Genomic DNA, 15,468 nt, shown 5'->3' with positions numbered 1-15,468 from the left:
ACTGGGTTCTGGGAGAGCAAACATAGACTGGAATTTGAGTATATCTGTTACTTCTCAGGGGAGCTGGGAGGTAGTCAGGAAAAAGCAGTTTTATCGAAGATGGAGTGTTTATAGAAACTTTCAATATTCCCAGTTTTTTTAGTGGGGGGAAGAAAAGTCAGAACTTCTTCCCCGTGCTCAAATTCGTCTCAACATTTCAATTCACAGGTTTGTTATAGTTAATGACAAAATGTTCAAATGTGCTATTTTCAGGGTCCCCTGTCAAAGGGAGGAAATGATGAATCTGACTCTATGTTCTTAGAAGGTTAATTTACTAATTTATTACTATATTATATTATATTATAAATACTATACTAAACTATATTAAAGAACAGAGAAAGGATACTTACAGAAGGCTAAAAGATAATAATGAAAACTCGTGACTCCTTACAGGCTCCCGACACAGCTTGACCGTGATTGGCCATTAAGTCATAACAATTCACATAAAACCAATCAAACAACCTCCTGTTGGTAAACAATCTCCAAACATATTCCAAAGCAGCAAAACACAAGAGAAGCAAATCAGATAATTATTGTTTTCATTTTCCTCTGAGGTTTCTCAGCTTCCGGAGAAGAATCCTGGGCAAAAGGATTTTTCCAGAAAATCTGATGGTGACATTCAAATTAGCATTTTAGGGCTTTATCTTTTAATTTCACATAAAAAGCAACCTCTTCCTTTATCAAGATATATAGGCAGCATTTTCATGCATGTAAGTCCCAGATTGTCTCTGAAGAAATATCTGATAGAGCAGCAGTGAGGGAGTTTTGGCTCTCTCGTCTTCCAGTAGTTTTTCTGCCTCTGATTTCATGCTTGTTATCTGTGATTGTCTCTGAAGAAATATCTGATAGACCAACAGTGAGGGACTTTCGGCTCTCTCGTCTTCCAGTAGTTTTTTCTGCCTCTGATTTCATGGTTATTATCTGACACAGGGGGAGTTACCCAATGATATGTTTCCTGGTACTTTCAGTTTTCAGGAAGCCTGGGTCATCCACACAAAAGTGCAGTACATTTCAGTTGTAGTCATAGGCCTGAGTTAGCCAAAAGGTTCTAAAACTGGGCTGTGTCCTTTTGCTCAAGGAATCCACCTGCACTTGTGGCATGTTAAACTTTAATTGAAAGAGCTTATCAAATAATGGTATCACTACACGGGGAGTGTTTCTTTTTGGCATACATTTCCAGCAAGAAAATAGAGCATTTCATATTTATTAACTGACAGGAAACATTTGGATTTTGAAATGTCAGTATTAAGCATCTGATTTGAAAATCACTATGTATTTAATTGCAAAACAAAAAGCATAAGCATCAATGAAGTTAAAATTTGGGCATAAGGAGTATTACTTGCTCCTTGAAAGAGGAAATTAAGTGTTCTACATGATCTACTATATTTGTATTCACAACAGCAATTTTAACAAGGTGAAGGAGTGGGAAGTTACCATAGATTGAAATGGGAACACAAAAGTTAGAAGCTGAGTTGTTGAGTCAGATCATGTTCATTTCTATCTTAAAAGCCAAGGACAATCAAAGCCTTGGTCTCCAAACCAAGATCTCTCCCACTTTTTAAAAAAACGTTCAGGGTGAGCAGTGCTGTTCAATGTATAGCACCTCTTCTGCTTTGTATTCTGACAGAAATTTTGGGAATTGGCAAAACAAGTCAGTGAATTTATGACATGGAAGCAAGTGGAGTGTCCTTTTGAAAGGGATTGGAAGATTCTGCAGTACTTACTCTCTGTCCCAGTCTTCAGTGATGATGGTAAGGAGCTCTGGGCTTCTGCAGGGATGGTGTCACTGGCTACTGCTTAATCTCTTTCTGTGTTAATTTCTGGCTTCCTCAGAGTAAGGAAAGACTGTCCTGAGAACATCTCTGTCTGGCAGGTGAAAAATGTTCCTCCCTTACAAATGACAGAGAAGATAAGATTTTTCTTTTATGTGCATATAGTCTGTGAGGATCAACATTTGTTCTGAAATAGAATGAACTAATGTGATATGGTCCCTGTGAATGTCACATGAAATGTATTTATGTGGACTTTCAGGATAATTTGCACTGAAGGGTGCTGCTTAAGGAAGAAAATAGGGACTTCACTGGCTGCTTACAAAGCACCATGTCCCTGGGCTCAGTTTATTTTCTCTTGAGTGCTCTCTTCTCCTCATGCTTTTGAGTTTCTACTGGTTGGTTTTTCCCCCCTCAGGGTAGTCTTTGTTCTCATGTACAGTTTGTTAGCATTGTCTGGGTGCAATTATAAGCAATGCTATACTTCCTAATGGGATTCTGAAGCCCTAAACTGAGGGATGGATAATACATGCCTGCTTCATTTAACTCAGACTGCTTTGCAGGGAGAGCAAATTTAAAAATGCCAGTAGGCCTAACATAATGTATTTGCTTCTGATTGCAGCACTTTACTTGGCTTCCTATGAAAGTGAAGGTCCTGAGAACCACATTGAAAAGGACAGATGGAAGACACTAAGGTTTGTGTCAGAGGTTACCCAGATCAATAAATAAACAGAATAGGATACAGAGCAAGCATCAAGCAGTTAAAACCAAATGGAGTGTTACATGTTTCAACAGATGGGGTACAGCATGGTTGTAAATCCCCCCCCACCCCAATCTCTTGGACTTGTGGAAAAAATAGAACAATCACTTTTTATCTTAAACCCTCTCAGTCCTTCTTTCCCTTAGGAAATGGGAATTAGAATAAGTAATTTTGTACTTTAATTCCTTGTGTTACTCAGTGAAGGAAGAAAGTACTTTCTAAACTCCGAGAAATCCCCACTTCCTCACAAGTACTATACAGAGCACTCTGGATGCCACACAGATGTTTTCTGCATCCCTTTCTGTACCAGCCTTTCAGACAGGACTGACGTTTGCCTAAAGATCACTCTGGGGCAAATGCATTAATGAAACCAGCTAACAATTTAGAGTTCAGACTGAGGAAAAATATTCAGCAAAATCATATTTTTGGCTTTTCTTCTACTGTCATTAGAATGCAGCCTCAGCAGCTCTTTGATTTTACTAATTGTGGAAGGATACATGAACCATTGAGGCAGGGGATGTAACAATTCCATCTGATTGATTCCACTCATTTTGAGGAGAGACGGGAAGAGAGTTACATCAGGGCACAGACATTCCACGTTACACAGGGTGACAAGACCTGTAGCAACTGGAATCTCAATTTCACAGCTTCCTTATCACAGTCACTGTCTGAGAAGATTTATATGGTTCTAAAGGTTGGTTTATCCATTTGCATTTCCCTCTGCCTTTCAGGTCAGCGCTTCTGGGCAGAGTTTAGAGCACACCCTGTCTGCCGTTGCTGTGTTACACGGATTGCCAAGGGCCATGGCTTGGTTTACTTTTCTGTGCACTGAGTGGCACTCAGAATGATGAAAGATGTGCAGTCAGTTGCAATATTGTGGCAGCAAAGATGAAAGAAGTTAATTCAAGAACAAACAGGCAGCTTCTCCCATCTGACAGATGAGATAAAATCACAGCCCACTCATCTGGGATTCAGGCTGAAGTATTGATTGAGAATCCTTTGAAGATCTCAGATGCTGCCTATGAATCATTTCACACCTGGATGGAATATTCTTTCCTTTCCTTTTGCTGCAGCTTGCTGCTATAAGGACTCTGCAGAGCTGCTAGAAGGACTCACAGGAGGCTACAGAGAGGAAATGTTCACCATTCCTTTCTGTGAAACCCAAGTCTGCATTGAAGAGCTCTCATTCCTAATAAGCTGAATATATCCCAGAAGTCTGGGATTGCTAAGAAGGGAAAGGACTGGACACAAGAATTGGCTGCTGAGAAGAATTTCTCCCTACCACTGTAATGGTGGCTGGGTTTTTTGTCTTTTTCCAATGTGTTTTTGAGTTGGCTGCTGGCAGGCAAACTCATTGTTATTTTAAGTTATTTAAAAAAATATAGAGTAATAAAAATCTAAGCTGTGGTAGAAAATACACCTAACATAAAAAGGTAGTAGCTATGTAGCTCTACAAGTTCTAGGGAAGTTTTTTCTTTTGTTTATTTCTTTACAACCACTACATGCTACAGACACACTTATTTTTACTGTGAGGTTTTCTTACTCTTGATTTTCCATACTTGACCTTCTTCTTATATTAGGTTGAACAAGCTGACTTTTCTAGAATAGTCATTGAGAAACTGGCATAAAAACTGTTGAAATATGAGAGTATGTTTTTATTAAGTGATTTTTATAACTGCTTTTTTTTGAAAGGGTAACAGTGGAGAACACAATCCACTTTGAAACAGCAAGATGCTGAAAAGAAAAAAAGAGTCTTCTTCTCCACTCCAGCTATGAACAAAACAGTCTTCCTGTGTGTTTGCTTTAGGGATTATGTTTATGACTGTGAAGTAGTTCACTGTGTTACACACCTAATAAGTTTTTAGTAGCTCTGAATACTTAGTCACACTATCTATCCTAGGAGGAACCTGATTGAAAAAGAAATACAAAACTAAGCTGTAGCTGTAGATCACCCTGGATGCAAAAATCAATAAGCAAAGTACATACTTGGCAAAAAAAAACCTATTTGCAATTATTCTGCTGCTGTTGTTAAAAAAAAAAAGGAAAAAAGTAAGAATAAATATATTTATCTGTTGCACTGTATCTCTTGAGTTTTCAGGTAAGGTGTTTTTTATGTTCTGTCTGTACCTTTTCAGGCATATGTTTTTATTTTGAATTCCACAGTAACATGTTGAGGTAGCCTTTGTTAATGGGGATACTGTCCTTAACTACAGCCTGTTTGCTGAAGCAAGGTACTGGAAGTCTCTGAGTTGTGTATTCCACAACGAATTCCCTTCTCACCAGGGCCTCAAGCCCTGACAGAGAAGGTTTCCTCTCCTCCTTTCCCATTCCCTGTGTTGGGGTGAAGTAGGAAGAAGAGGCCAGCTCGTGGAAAGGAGAAAACTGCTTCAGCTGTGCACAGGCTTGCCTCCCAGCTTTCATCAGGTGAGGTCTTTCCCATCCTCCCCTCTACATCCCTCCCCTGTTGCTGAGGCTTATGTCTGGTGCTTGAGAGGAGGATGCAAATCCCAAACCTCTGGCAAGCCAGAGCTTCTCCTTCAGCCATTATTTAACTCAGTGTTTGATGTTAGAGCCTTGCCATGCTCTGTGCCCTCTGCTCCATGATTTGGTGCAGCCAAACCATGCTGGGCTTTATTTTGAGCATCCCAAGCTGTGTCAGGCTGTTGAACCACTGGTGTGGAAAGGGCCATTCACACCTGTCCATAGCAAATGGGAGAGAAAAGGACTCGTTCTTCCATGGTGGAGCAGCTCCCAAAGGAAACATCACAGACTCTCAGAAATGAGGAGTCACAAGAACTCATTAACTCTACAAGCTGAGGGTTCAGGCAGGACTGAAAATCCCAGCTCAGTGCTGACAGATGCTCAGTGCTTAATGGGGGCAGAGGCAATAATGATGTCTCCTATACAAATGGCTCAAACATTACTTATTTCTTTGTGGTGCACCTTCTTCTCGTGGTGCAGAGACAAAATCTCTGCCTCTTACAGAGCCATGTGAACCAGCTTCTTCCAAAGAGTCTATAGATGTCTGGCTAAGCCCACAAGAGCAATACCTGTCCTTACCATCCAGCTATTTCCCTGCTCTCCCAATTGGAAAATCTCCATGGCATCACCATGAAAAGAGCAGTCAGATGAATGCGAAAATGTGCAAGAGCCTATCTGCAGCTGTCATGTCTAAAAGAACAAGTAGGAACCTTTACATCCACGTGGGTATTTTGCATTTGTGTTGTATTTTGTCAGCCTTCCCAGACAGATGTTCTTGACAGAGCTGAAATTGTTACTTGATCTAGCACTAAAACAGGCAAATAGGCCAGTAGGCAAAGCATCATTCATTTTCCAAGATTTCTGTTACTCTAGGGAGTATTCCCTGTCATTTTGGGAGACTTTCTTTACTACACAAATAAGAAAAAACAAAAAATAAAGACACATAGAAAACAACATAAAAAACCGAAGTCAATTTAAAAAGTCAAAATCGCAGATAAGAAAATAAAAAGATGCCTTAGTCTTAAGCTAAAGTTCTCTTATAAAACTATAGTAAAAATATAATAGATATATCAGATTCTTTCTTATAACTCATAAAATGCATTAGAGCAATGTAACATTCTAACTACAGCTATAAGTAAAAGCACTAGTGCTGAAGCGAACAGATGTTAAAGTAATTATGATCTAATAAGCTTAAACAAAAACAAACTTACTCCAAAAATAAAGAAAATCTCTGTTTCTCAGAGATAGATGAGAAGAACTTTTATGTTAAAACAGCTCATCCTTAAAATAGTACCCCATAAGTTAATATAAACCATATTAAAACTATAAGAAAACTATAAAGCATAAAAAACCTCTCACACTGCAAACAAATTTTCCTTTCCCAAGCAGCTAATTTGCTGACATTAAAACACAAGAAAACTATTTCTTGTAGAAAAATCTCCATAGCATAACAAGAGACCTCTCTCTCCCTAAAAAAAAAAATTTAAAAAAAATCTAAAATAGTACACTAACTAAAAGTCCCAAATTTTGTCTCTTTACATTATCAATTAAAAAAAGTATAGGAGAAAAAGAAGTGTTCTAAAAGTTTTATTCTTATTATTCTGTCTTTTAATTCTATTAATAAAGTTTTCTTTATACCCTTTAAAGTTTTAAGCGTGCTTTGCTCTCCTCCTAATTCTAATCTCACAGCAAAAAAAAAAAAAAAAATAATTCTAATAAGTGCACTGGCATTTAGCCAGCATTAAACCCACTACGTTAATTAGTGTTAGCCAAAAATCTCAAATTAGCAAACCAAAACCACTACACTTACTACATGTGTGTAGTATGCTCTTTTGTGGGCTTCCTGCAGTATTTTTGCTGGAAAAGAAGAATAATCCTTTTGTAGTGCACCAATATCTGCTTTTTCTCTCAGCTCCTCTGTCTAGTCTTGGTAGCAGATTTTTCCTGCTTAAAGGGGAGGCATGTGCTAAGCTGGCACTTCATACTCCAAGAACTGATAAAGTTCAGTGAGGGTTTGGTGCCAGCAAGGTCATCATTTGATACCCACTGACATTTCATCATATTACACTGTGCTGCATAAAGCTCTTGTGGAATAGGATTTCTTTCTTCTTCAGTAGAAAGTTTTAGCTACAGTGTGACCCAAAAGGAGATCTCACTGTAAGCCAAGTAAATGCAGTGTCTTCCTTTCATGGAGATTACTTTTCAGGAAGAAAAATGCAAAAGATATTGCAAATAAAGCAGCTGGATTTTATCTGCTATTTATATAGCCAAAGAAGTCTGAGTGCCAGTGATTCTGTGGGGCCAGATTATCTGCTTTCTCCTAGTGCTTTTCTCCCCTTTCTTGTGAAGTCCAGAGGGGTTGGAAGGGGAAATGGCTCTTAGGTGGACTTCCAGGTGCAGGGGAAAGCAGCAACTGGAGCCAGTGTATTCCAGGAAACAATAAACCAAGCAAAATATCTGTTGGTGTTACAGCAGGATCTTCTGCAGGCCCCCAAGTCTGGCCTAGTGGTCAAAAGATTAAATAATTTTGTTGGCATTAGCAAGTCCTTAGTGTCTGACAACTCACTAGCATTTACATATGGAATGCCTCACTGCTTTTAAAATGAATTTTTCTTGGGAGAAAGGTATATGTAGGAAGTCAGAAATTATTAAGGCTGGGAGAAAATTATTTCAGAAGGAGTTAGGCTTTCCCTTGTCCTTTTCTCCTCTAGACGGTTCAGAGGAATTGAATTCTCCTTTTCCATTAAAAAAGATAGAAGAGGATCTATGGAGTAATAGAAAAGAGAATCTGGTAAGAAATGAATTGGCACCCCTTTCCTGAGGCATGTCACATAATTGTAGCCAGCAGTATTGGATAGAGGGAAGTGCAAGCAATAAAAGTTTGTTACAGTAGTTTGTTTGACTTGCATATGTTGAATTTCAGGTTTGCTGCCTAAGAAGCTCCACTCAGAAATCCCACAGTGATTCTCTTGTAAAGGGAGTCAGAGGTGTGCTGCATCTGCTACCAGGCTTTAGAGAAGATAACAGCCAATGCCAACAAGAGTAACCTAGTAGAATGACAGAATGACAGCAGAAGTTTACAAAAACATCATTCAATTAGTAAGAAAAGTTTAGAAAAATAGCATGTGAAACATGAGGTAAAACAAGTATTGGCTACATCCAATGTGTTTCTTCCTACTGCTGTTGCTAAGGCAACAGTCTATTCTGATGCTAACAATGAAGAACATTACTGTTTCTCCTTAATTTCTGTTTGAACAAACATACAACTCTTATGGTAGTTCAGGATCAGGCCTAGAGGAAGCAGCAGGTGATGCTCCTTGATCCCTGTGTGACTCAATTTGATAACCAGCAGAATTGGAATTCAGAGGCTGTTTGCCCCCCATAAAAAAGTGCTTACAGCACTCTCAAGCAACCTCAGAGAGAACAGGTCTCATGTGAAGATCCAATCTGAATTTGGAGGGTCGAGCATTAACGAGACCTCATCTGTGAACTTCTGTTTCAACAGGTTTAGTGAGAACTTAAAATTGCGATACATGTTGAGCTGTTTTTCACAAAAGATTAATGAAAATATATTCTGGAGCAATATTCACAGAGTATGTCATTAGTAGATTAAGTTTCAAGGAAAAGGTAAGTGTATGATGAGAACAGTACATCAAAATGTTCATCACAGTGTTAGCTTTTTAACAGAATTTTGCTTTCCTCATACAAAATCAGGTTCAGATTTATCCCAGATAGTTGCTTTCATAATACAGATTTTCAGGACACAGCACAAGTATTTTTGTTGTGCTATCAGGTGCTTGTTATACTTAAGAAACAGTCATTCACCACCTTTAAAAGTGAAGTGGGAATTTATTTAAGTCCATATATTTGTCTATAGAAATTACATGTCATATAATACTGCCATAGTTGATTGGATTATTTAAATGCTGCTTTTCTTCTCAAAGAAGAAAACTCCTTTCTTTTTATTAGCTGCCATGGGAAGTCATAGTTACACAGTGTCTTGTGAAGAGTGCCAGTTGGTATATCAGTAGTTAGCTGGTTTTCAGTAAAAAGTGGAGAAGGCACTCCAGTTGTCCAGCATGACTGAGAGAGCCTTTTCAGTTACACGGTTGTCCTGTTTAAATCCCTTATCTGTAGTCTGCTACTTTGGAATTGAGTTTTGAAAATTGCAGAGGTCCTGCTCCAAGTGGGAGGAGAGGAGGGTGGGTGTTTGTCCCTCCCACACTAGGAGGGGACACTGACATTGCAGCTGCAGCCCGCTGGTCCCTGTGGCTGTTCCTTCAGTGCCCCTCTCTCTCCCTGTAAGCCCTTTCAGTCCATGAACTTTCCTGGTTTCAGCTAATGCCTTTCAAGGTGTGGATGGGAAACTTTAGTCTGATGCAGGGTGCCCTCTTGTGATACAAGTGAAACAAATCCAGAGATCCGGGTGGGATGGGATGAGGAAAAATGAATGAAGGTTCCCAAGAAAAAATGTGTTTAGATTGTGACCATACCCAGAAGCCAGCAACTGCTTTATCTCCATACTCTTCAACTTCTGCCAACATGTGGTGTGAAGCCAATGAGAATTAAGCATCATAATGAATTTTACTGGGGCATATTTCCTGCATAGCCTCACTTCTCTCAGTTTTTTCCCTGGAATAGCTACCTTGTAATTGAAATGAAGCTAAAAGCAAGCAGCAATTCAGGTAAGGCACTGCATCCTGTTTTGAACCACCTGGAAAGCTGGTTTCTTTGGACTAAAGGAAATGAGACTCAGCACCAGTGTTATTTTGCTTAATGCCCAACTGAAAAGTGTTCTGGTATATTAAGACTGAGATGAAGTAAAATGCAAAATGAAAAAAAGAAAAGCATCGAGAGCATTATCAGAGTTTTCTCCCTGTCGTTTTACATCCTCCTGAGTCAAGATAGTACTCATTGAATGTTTCTCTTGGGATTGGCCATGTGTGGTGTATGATTCAACATAATTTTTCTCTTGTAATTCCTTTTTTTCCTCTTAACTGCAGATGGGGACATGCAAACCCCAAAAACTCCAGGTTTTTGTAAAGAAAAAAAGCAACAAGCCCAACATCATGCACACATTTAATTTTTGGAAACAAATACTCAAGTACTTGGGGAATGAACCCAAAGAGCATATTAAAATGGTTATGAATAAATTTATTCTCCCTCTCTCCCCTTTCTCCCAGGCTTGTCATTGATCAATTGCAAAAACATTGGTTCTAAGTGCTGTCTCTTACATGTTGATTTCAATCACATTCTTGCTGCTTCTCTCAGTCCATTCATTTATCAGTTTGATATCACATTGCTTCCACAACCTCCTGTAAGCAGACAAGTCATCGAGTTTCCAATTTGGAATTGGTTATAGAACAAATTATATAATGTAGGTAAGCTCATGGCAACAGGCTGGCTCCTGCTTTTCCAGCAGCAAACATTTGAAAGCAAAATGGCCTTAAAACAGTTGTCTGAAGTTGAGGAAATTGCTTGTCTTGGAAACACATTAAGTTTTGAAGAAACACTGAACAGAGATAGAGACAGACCCGAGCCAGAGGTGGGGAGAATCAGCTCATTCTTGAAACCAATGTTTTTGTCAAGTTACATTTGCCTTAGGCCCTTTGGGCAAAAGAGCTTTGTATACTGAGAGATTCACCTGATGTCACTCCTACGAGCCAGGGTGTTGCACATGTAGTATAAGACACTGGAAAGAGCCAGGCATCTCCAGCACTTCATCTCCTCTCAGGTGAAGTGATCTCACTCTTTGCTGTGCTTCCTGGAAAAGGTAAAATTAGGGTTGATCCCACCTTTAGCAGATGGAGTATGGAGTATGGAGTATGGAGTATGGAGTATGGAGTATGGAGTATGGAGTATGGAGTATGGAGTAGTCCCTGACCCTGCACATTTCTCTCCATTTATAGAATAAATATACATGTCCTAGTGCACAGTATCTCAGTGGGAGAGCTTGAATACCCTTCCAGATGTGTCATACACTGAAGGATCTGTGTCTTAAGTAAGCAGTTTTCTAGCATGAACTAAAACAAAGTGATGTATAGCTTTTTTCTCTTCTTGTGCTATAGAGCCAAAGCATACACAAAATGTATCCCAGAAAAAGAGGGGCTGGAGACTGCAGGCAGATGGAGGTGGTCCAGAAAGGACCACACACATTGTCTGGAAATATTCCTGCTTCCAACTGCTTCTGGCTGTCTCAGGGAGGAGTGGGGTGCAGTTATCTGGCTGCAGAACTGACTGAAGCTATTCTTTGCAATGTGGAGCATCTGTGTAGCAGATACTGCCTGGGGAGGTGTGACTTGTGCTGCTGGAAGTGACTCCTCTCCTGCTCTGAGCACACTTGCATTGCAGAAGTGACTTGCAATCTGTTGGGCACAGTCTGCCCTTTCTTCTAAACACCTGGGGCCAGCAGGTCCCTGAGGCTTGACAAGGGGAGAAAATAAGTGACAAGGTGAAAGGGGAACAAAAGTGAACATAAATCCTTGCTGTGTAAGCAGAATTTGTTTTTCCTAACACTGGGCCAAAGTGTAAGAAGAAAAGATCCTGCATCCCTCCCTTGTTTGGCTTCCCTTGTTCAGCTGCCATCACCAGTTCGACCACCAGATGTCTGCACCCAACAGAAAACTGAAATGTAGCACTGAGATGAGCAGCTGGGAAAAGGAATGAAAAGAGGCAAGAAGTGACAGGGAGGGAAAGTGCAAAGGGAGCTGTAAGGGTTTATTTCCAGGCCTCAACACCCCTAAGGCAGGGATGATCCGGGCCCTCCTGGTGAGCTTTCATTCCACAGTGCAAGACTACATTCCCACACCAGTGATGTTGAGCTGAGATGGATCTCTTTGCAGAGTGCTCAGGAAAAGGGAGCGCTGGGAAGCAGTGCTGTGGCTGTTTAACCTGCCTGCTCAAACTTATCCTTGATGGGCAGCCCCACAGAAGAACTTTTTCAATGTAACGATGAGATCTAGGTGAAGACCAGAAAAGGTTTGTATGTAGAAAGTAACCACAACAGCAAGATGCTTTGAAATGGGATATGTGATAGTTGAACTAGAAAAAAACAAATGTCTTTTCAAAGTGTGCTAGGTCACACTGAATTCTAATACTATCTATTCTTTCATGTAATCTAAAGACTGGTTTCTGTTTGGGAATTAAGAAGCAGTGCCATTTCCCTCATACAGTCCCTTGTCACTGTCATATTTTCTGGGAAAATCCCTTTGCCAGGATTTCTCTCCTGGGAAGTTGAGGAGCCTCAGAGAAAAAGGAAAACAATAATTATCTCATTTGCTTCTTCTGTGTTTTTCTGCTTTGGAATGTGGTTGGAGATTGTTTATCCAACATGTGAATTGCTTTTATTTAATGACCAATCATGGTCCAGCTGTGTTGGGACTCTGGCAAGAGTCACAGGTTTTTCATTAGTATCTTGTTAAGCCTTCTGTAAGTATATTTTTCCTATTCTTTAGTATAGTTTTAGTATAGTATTCTATCATATCATATCATATCATATCATATCATATCATATCATATCATATCATAATAAATTAGCCTTCTAAGAACATGGAGTCAGATTCATGATTTCCTCCCTTCAACGGGGGACCCCGAAAATACTACAGTTCCTCTTTTGTGTGCCATAATCTTTGTTATCATATCTGCATGAAGAGGCTGCTCAAAACATCCTAGCAACATTCAACCTGTCAATCAATTGTAAAGAGAGGCAGTAAAATATGGTGAACTTTGCCCAGTGATCATTTTAGCAGGTTGAGAAGCTATTTTTCCCACAAGGCTGAGGAGTAGGATTTTTTTTGGCAAATGGGGACAGAAAGAAAAGCAGGATCTCACTTGTTATCTGCTGGCTTCTGAACAACCACTGTTGATATCCCAGCCTCAAGCCAGGACTGCAGCACCACCTCTTGCCAAGGGTGTTGTCCCAAAAATGCTTCTCTCACCCAGTGTGCAAGAGGCCAATTCACAGACTTGAGACATTTATTTACAGTTCTGTGCAGACAGGGGTGCTGGGTGGCAAATTCACAAAGCCAGCATGACAACTACCAAAACCTTTTGCTATTTATACATTTTAGCAAACAAAGCATGCTTTCTTTTTTTTTTCCTTGACAGCAGTGGAGCTTAGATTATTGATGTGCTTTAGGTTTCAGACAATGTTTTTCTGATTGTTTGATTTTTAATTATGTTACTAGATGAGCCAAAACCACAAGAACAACCCCACACCCACAATAAAAAAAAACTTTTATTTGAGGTGGAAGGGAAGAAGGGATCAACCCCAAACAAAACCCTCTTTCTGGAAGCATGGTGGGCAAGTGAGACTGTGTTGTATTTCAGATTGAAGACCCTCTTCTACATTACTGATTCAACAGGCTAGTCACAAAATTAAGAGCAAAATTCTTAAAATAAACAAATACTTCCCAAGGCATGAAAGAAGCAGAAGCACTGTTATTTTCTAATCCCTGTTTGATTTCTACCTAAAAAAAAAAAAAACAAAACCACCAACCAAGCAACATTTAACACCATCAATTTTATTCTGCTACAAAACATGAAAGCAATCTAAATCCCCATGTTTTCAGGCTCCCGTTCCTCATTTATTCCTGGCAATAAATGTCTCATCTATTTCTCTCTAAGACAACAGTACAAATGGAAAGGATTAACAACAGGCCATCCCTGTTGTGCTTCACAGGTTTACTGCTGCCCCTGCAGTTTGCAGATAGGACAGTGGTTATTATGGGATATAGGCCTTGTGTGATATGATTGCCCAGCTTTTTCTTTCACAGTAACACCAAAATAAGTTGCAAGCTTTCCAAATTTTCAAGCTAGCTCGTATCAAATGAAGTTCTAATTTATCTTGACCAAAGCACCCCTAATTTTTCCCAAACATACTGCTACCCTGAAACAAGTTCTGAAGGGATAAAAAGGCTCTGTAGGATATCTAAGGAATTTTTAGAAGAGGTGTGACAGCTGGACCTGCTCACACAGGTATGAGGCCCTCCAGACAGTGCCCTGCAGCTGACCTCAGTCCTTTCAGGTCTGGAATGCTGATCTCCAAAGGCTCCTGGGAGGTGAACTCCCAGTGTTCTCGTTACCTTTTTCACCTTACAGCAAAGAGCAAGACCCCACAGAGCCCTGGTGTACCACAAATAGGGAGCAGTCTCTGGATTCCTGGCTGCATTTCTCATGAACTTTGCAACAGGAGAAGAGGGTGCTGACAAACTGCCTCAGGGAACTGGAGCCAGTTGCTGCATCCCAGAGCAGCTCACTTGCAGAGGGGTTGCTGGGACAAGTTTTCTCATCACATGCTTCACTGAGCACTATAATATTTCTGGTTTGAGGCTGTTCAGCAGTGAAATGTATGTGACCAGCATTTTTTTATAATTTTTTCTTTTGGGGGCCGATCCTGTTAGAATTTATATGAGCTGCTTCATGCCAGACATGGACAGAGATTGTGGAGCACTGAGATCTGTTGGAACCAAAGGAAGATTCATAAGTGGGCAGTCCCAAAAGGAGAGTGTAATGTGACAGTGTTCACAGGGGTCTTAGGATGACGGAAGAGACGAGAATGTTGACTCCATGTTTCAGAAGGCTTGATTTATTATTTTATTATATATATTATATTAAAACTATACTAAAATAATAGAAGAAAGGATTTCATCAGAAGGCTAGCTAAGAATAGAAAAAGAATTATAACAAAGGCTTGTGACTGACTGAGACAGTCCGGACAGCTGGGCTGTGATTGGCCATTAATTAGAAACAACCACATGAGACCAATCACAGATCCACCTGTTGCATTCCACAGCAGCAGATAATTATTGTTTACATTTTGTTCCTGAGGCCTCTCAGCTTCTCAGGAGAAAAAATCCTAAGGAAAGGATTTTTCAGAAAATATCATGGCTACAGTGTAATTGAGGAGAAGAAATTGGAGAGCCAGTGTCCTAGAGGCCACAGGTTGGTGTTAGACCAAGTCTTCTTGACAGCATCCCTAGGAGAGATATGCGTGCAGCTCTTTGCCTGTTGTAAAATCCTTTCATCCCTGGTTTGTCAGGCTGTTTGGGTAAGCAAAAGGAGACAGATGTTTTGAATCAACATAAAGATATGTGCTAGGAGAGAACAGCCCTTGTGAAACACTGCAAGAGTCAATGCTGAACATGAGCAATGCTCCTTTCTGGGGCAAGCCTGAGTGGATACAGAGATATCCTAGGGCATGGACCGGCTCCTTGCAGGCTGTGCAGCGCTGCTTGAGGGTCACTTTGCGAGAGCAAGGGCGGCAGCATCTCTGCCGCTGCGTGTCCGACAGCCAAGACCCGCACACCGAGCAGCAGAAAGCGAACAGGACAAACACCTGAGCTCGCCCCGCATTACCTCTGGGCCAGGTGGGTGCCTTCAGAAGCCCGGCCCGTCCCTGCCCACCGGGACGGGGCTGCT

General features: G+C 40.4%; 1 protein-coding gene across 1 annotated transcript in view; it reads left to right on the top strand.

Moving 5' to 3' along the window:
* The window catches only part of RASGEF1B (RasGEF domain family member 1B), a 26,996-nt gene extending 22,346 nt beyond the window's left edge, over nt 1-4,650 (top strand). Inside the window, exons 10-12 of the mRNA XM_031066480.1 lie at nt 1,667-1,790; nt 2,431-2,503; nt 3,300-4,650. Of these exons, the coding sequence (XP_030922340.1) occupies nt 1,667-1,790; nt 2,431-2,503; nt 3,300-3,324 (222 nt within the window). The 3' untranslated portion in view covers nt 3,325-4,650. The remainder of the gene's footprint in view (nt 1-1,666; nt 1,791-2,430; nt 2,504-3,299) is intronic.
* The last annotated feature ends 10,818 nt before the right edge of the window (nt 4,651-15,468 follow it).

This window comes from Geospiza fortis, unplaced genomic scaffold (genome assembly GCF_000277835.1).
Source record: "Geospiza fortis unplaced genomic scaffold, GeoFor_1.0 scaffold11, whole genome shotgun sequence".
NCBI lineage: Eukaryota > Metazoa > Chordata > Aves > Passeriformes > Thraupidae > Geospiza > Geospiza fortis.
This window is presented reverse-complemented; position numbering and strand designations above follow the sequence as displayed.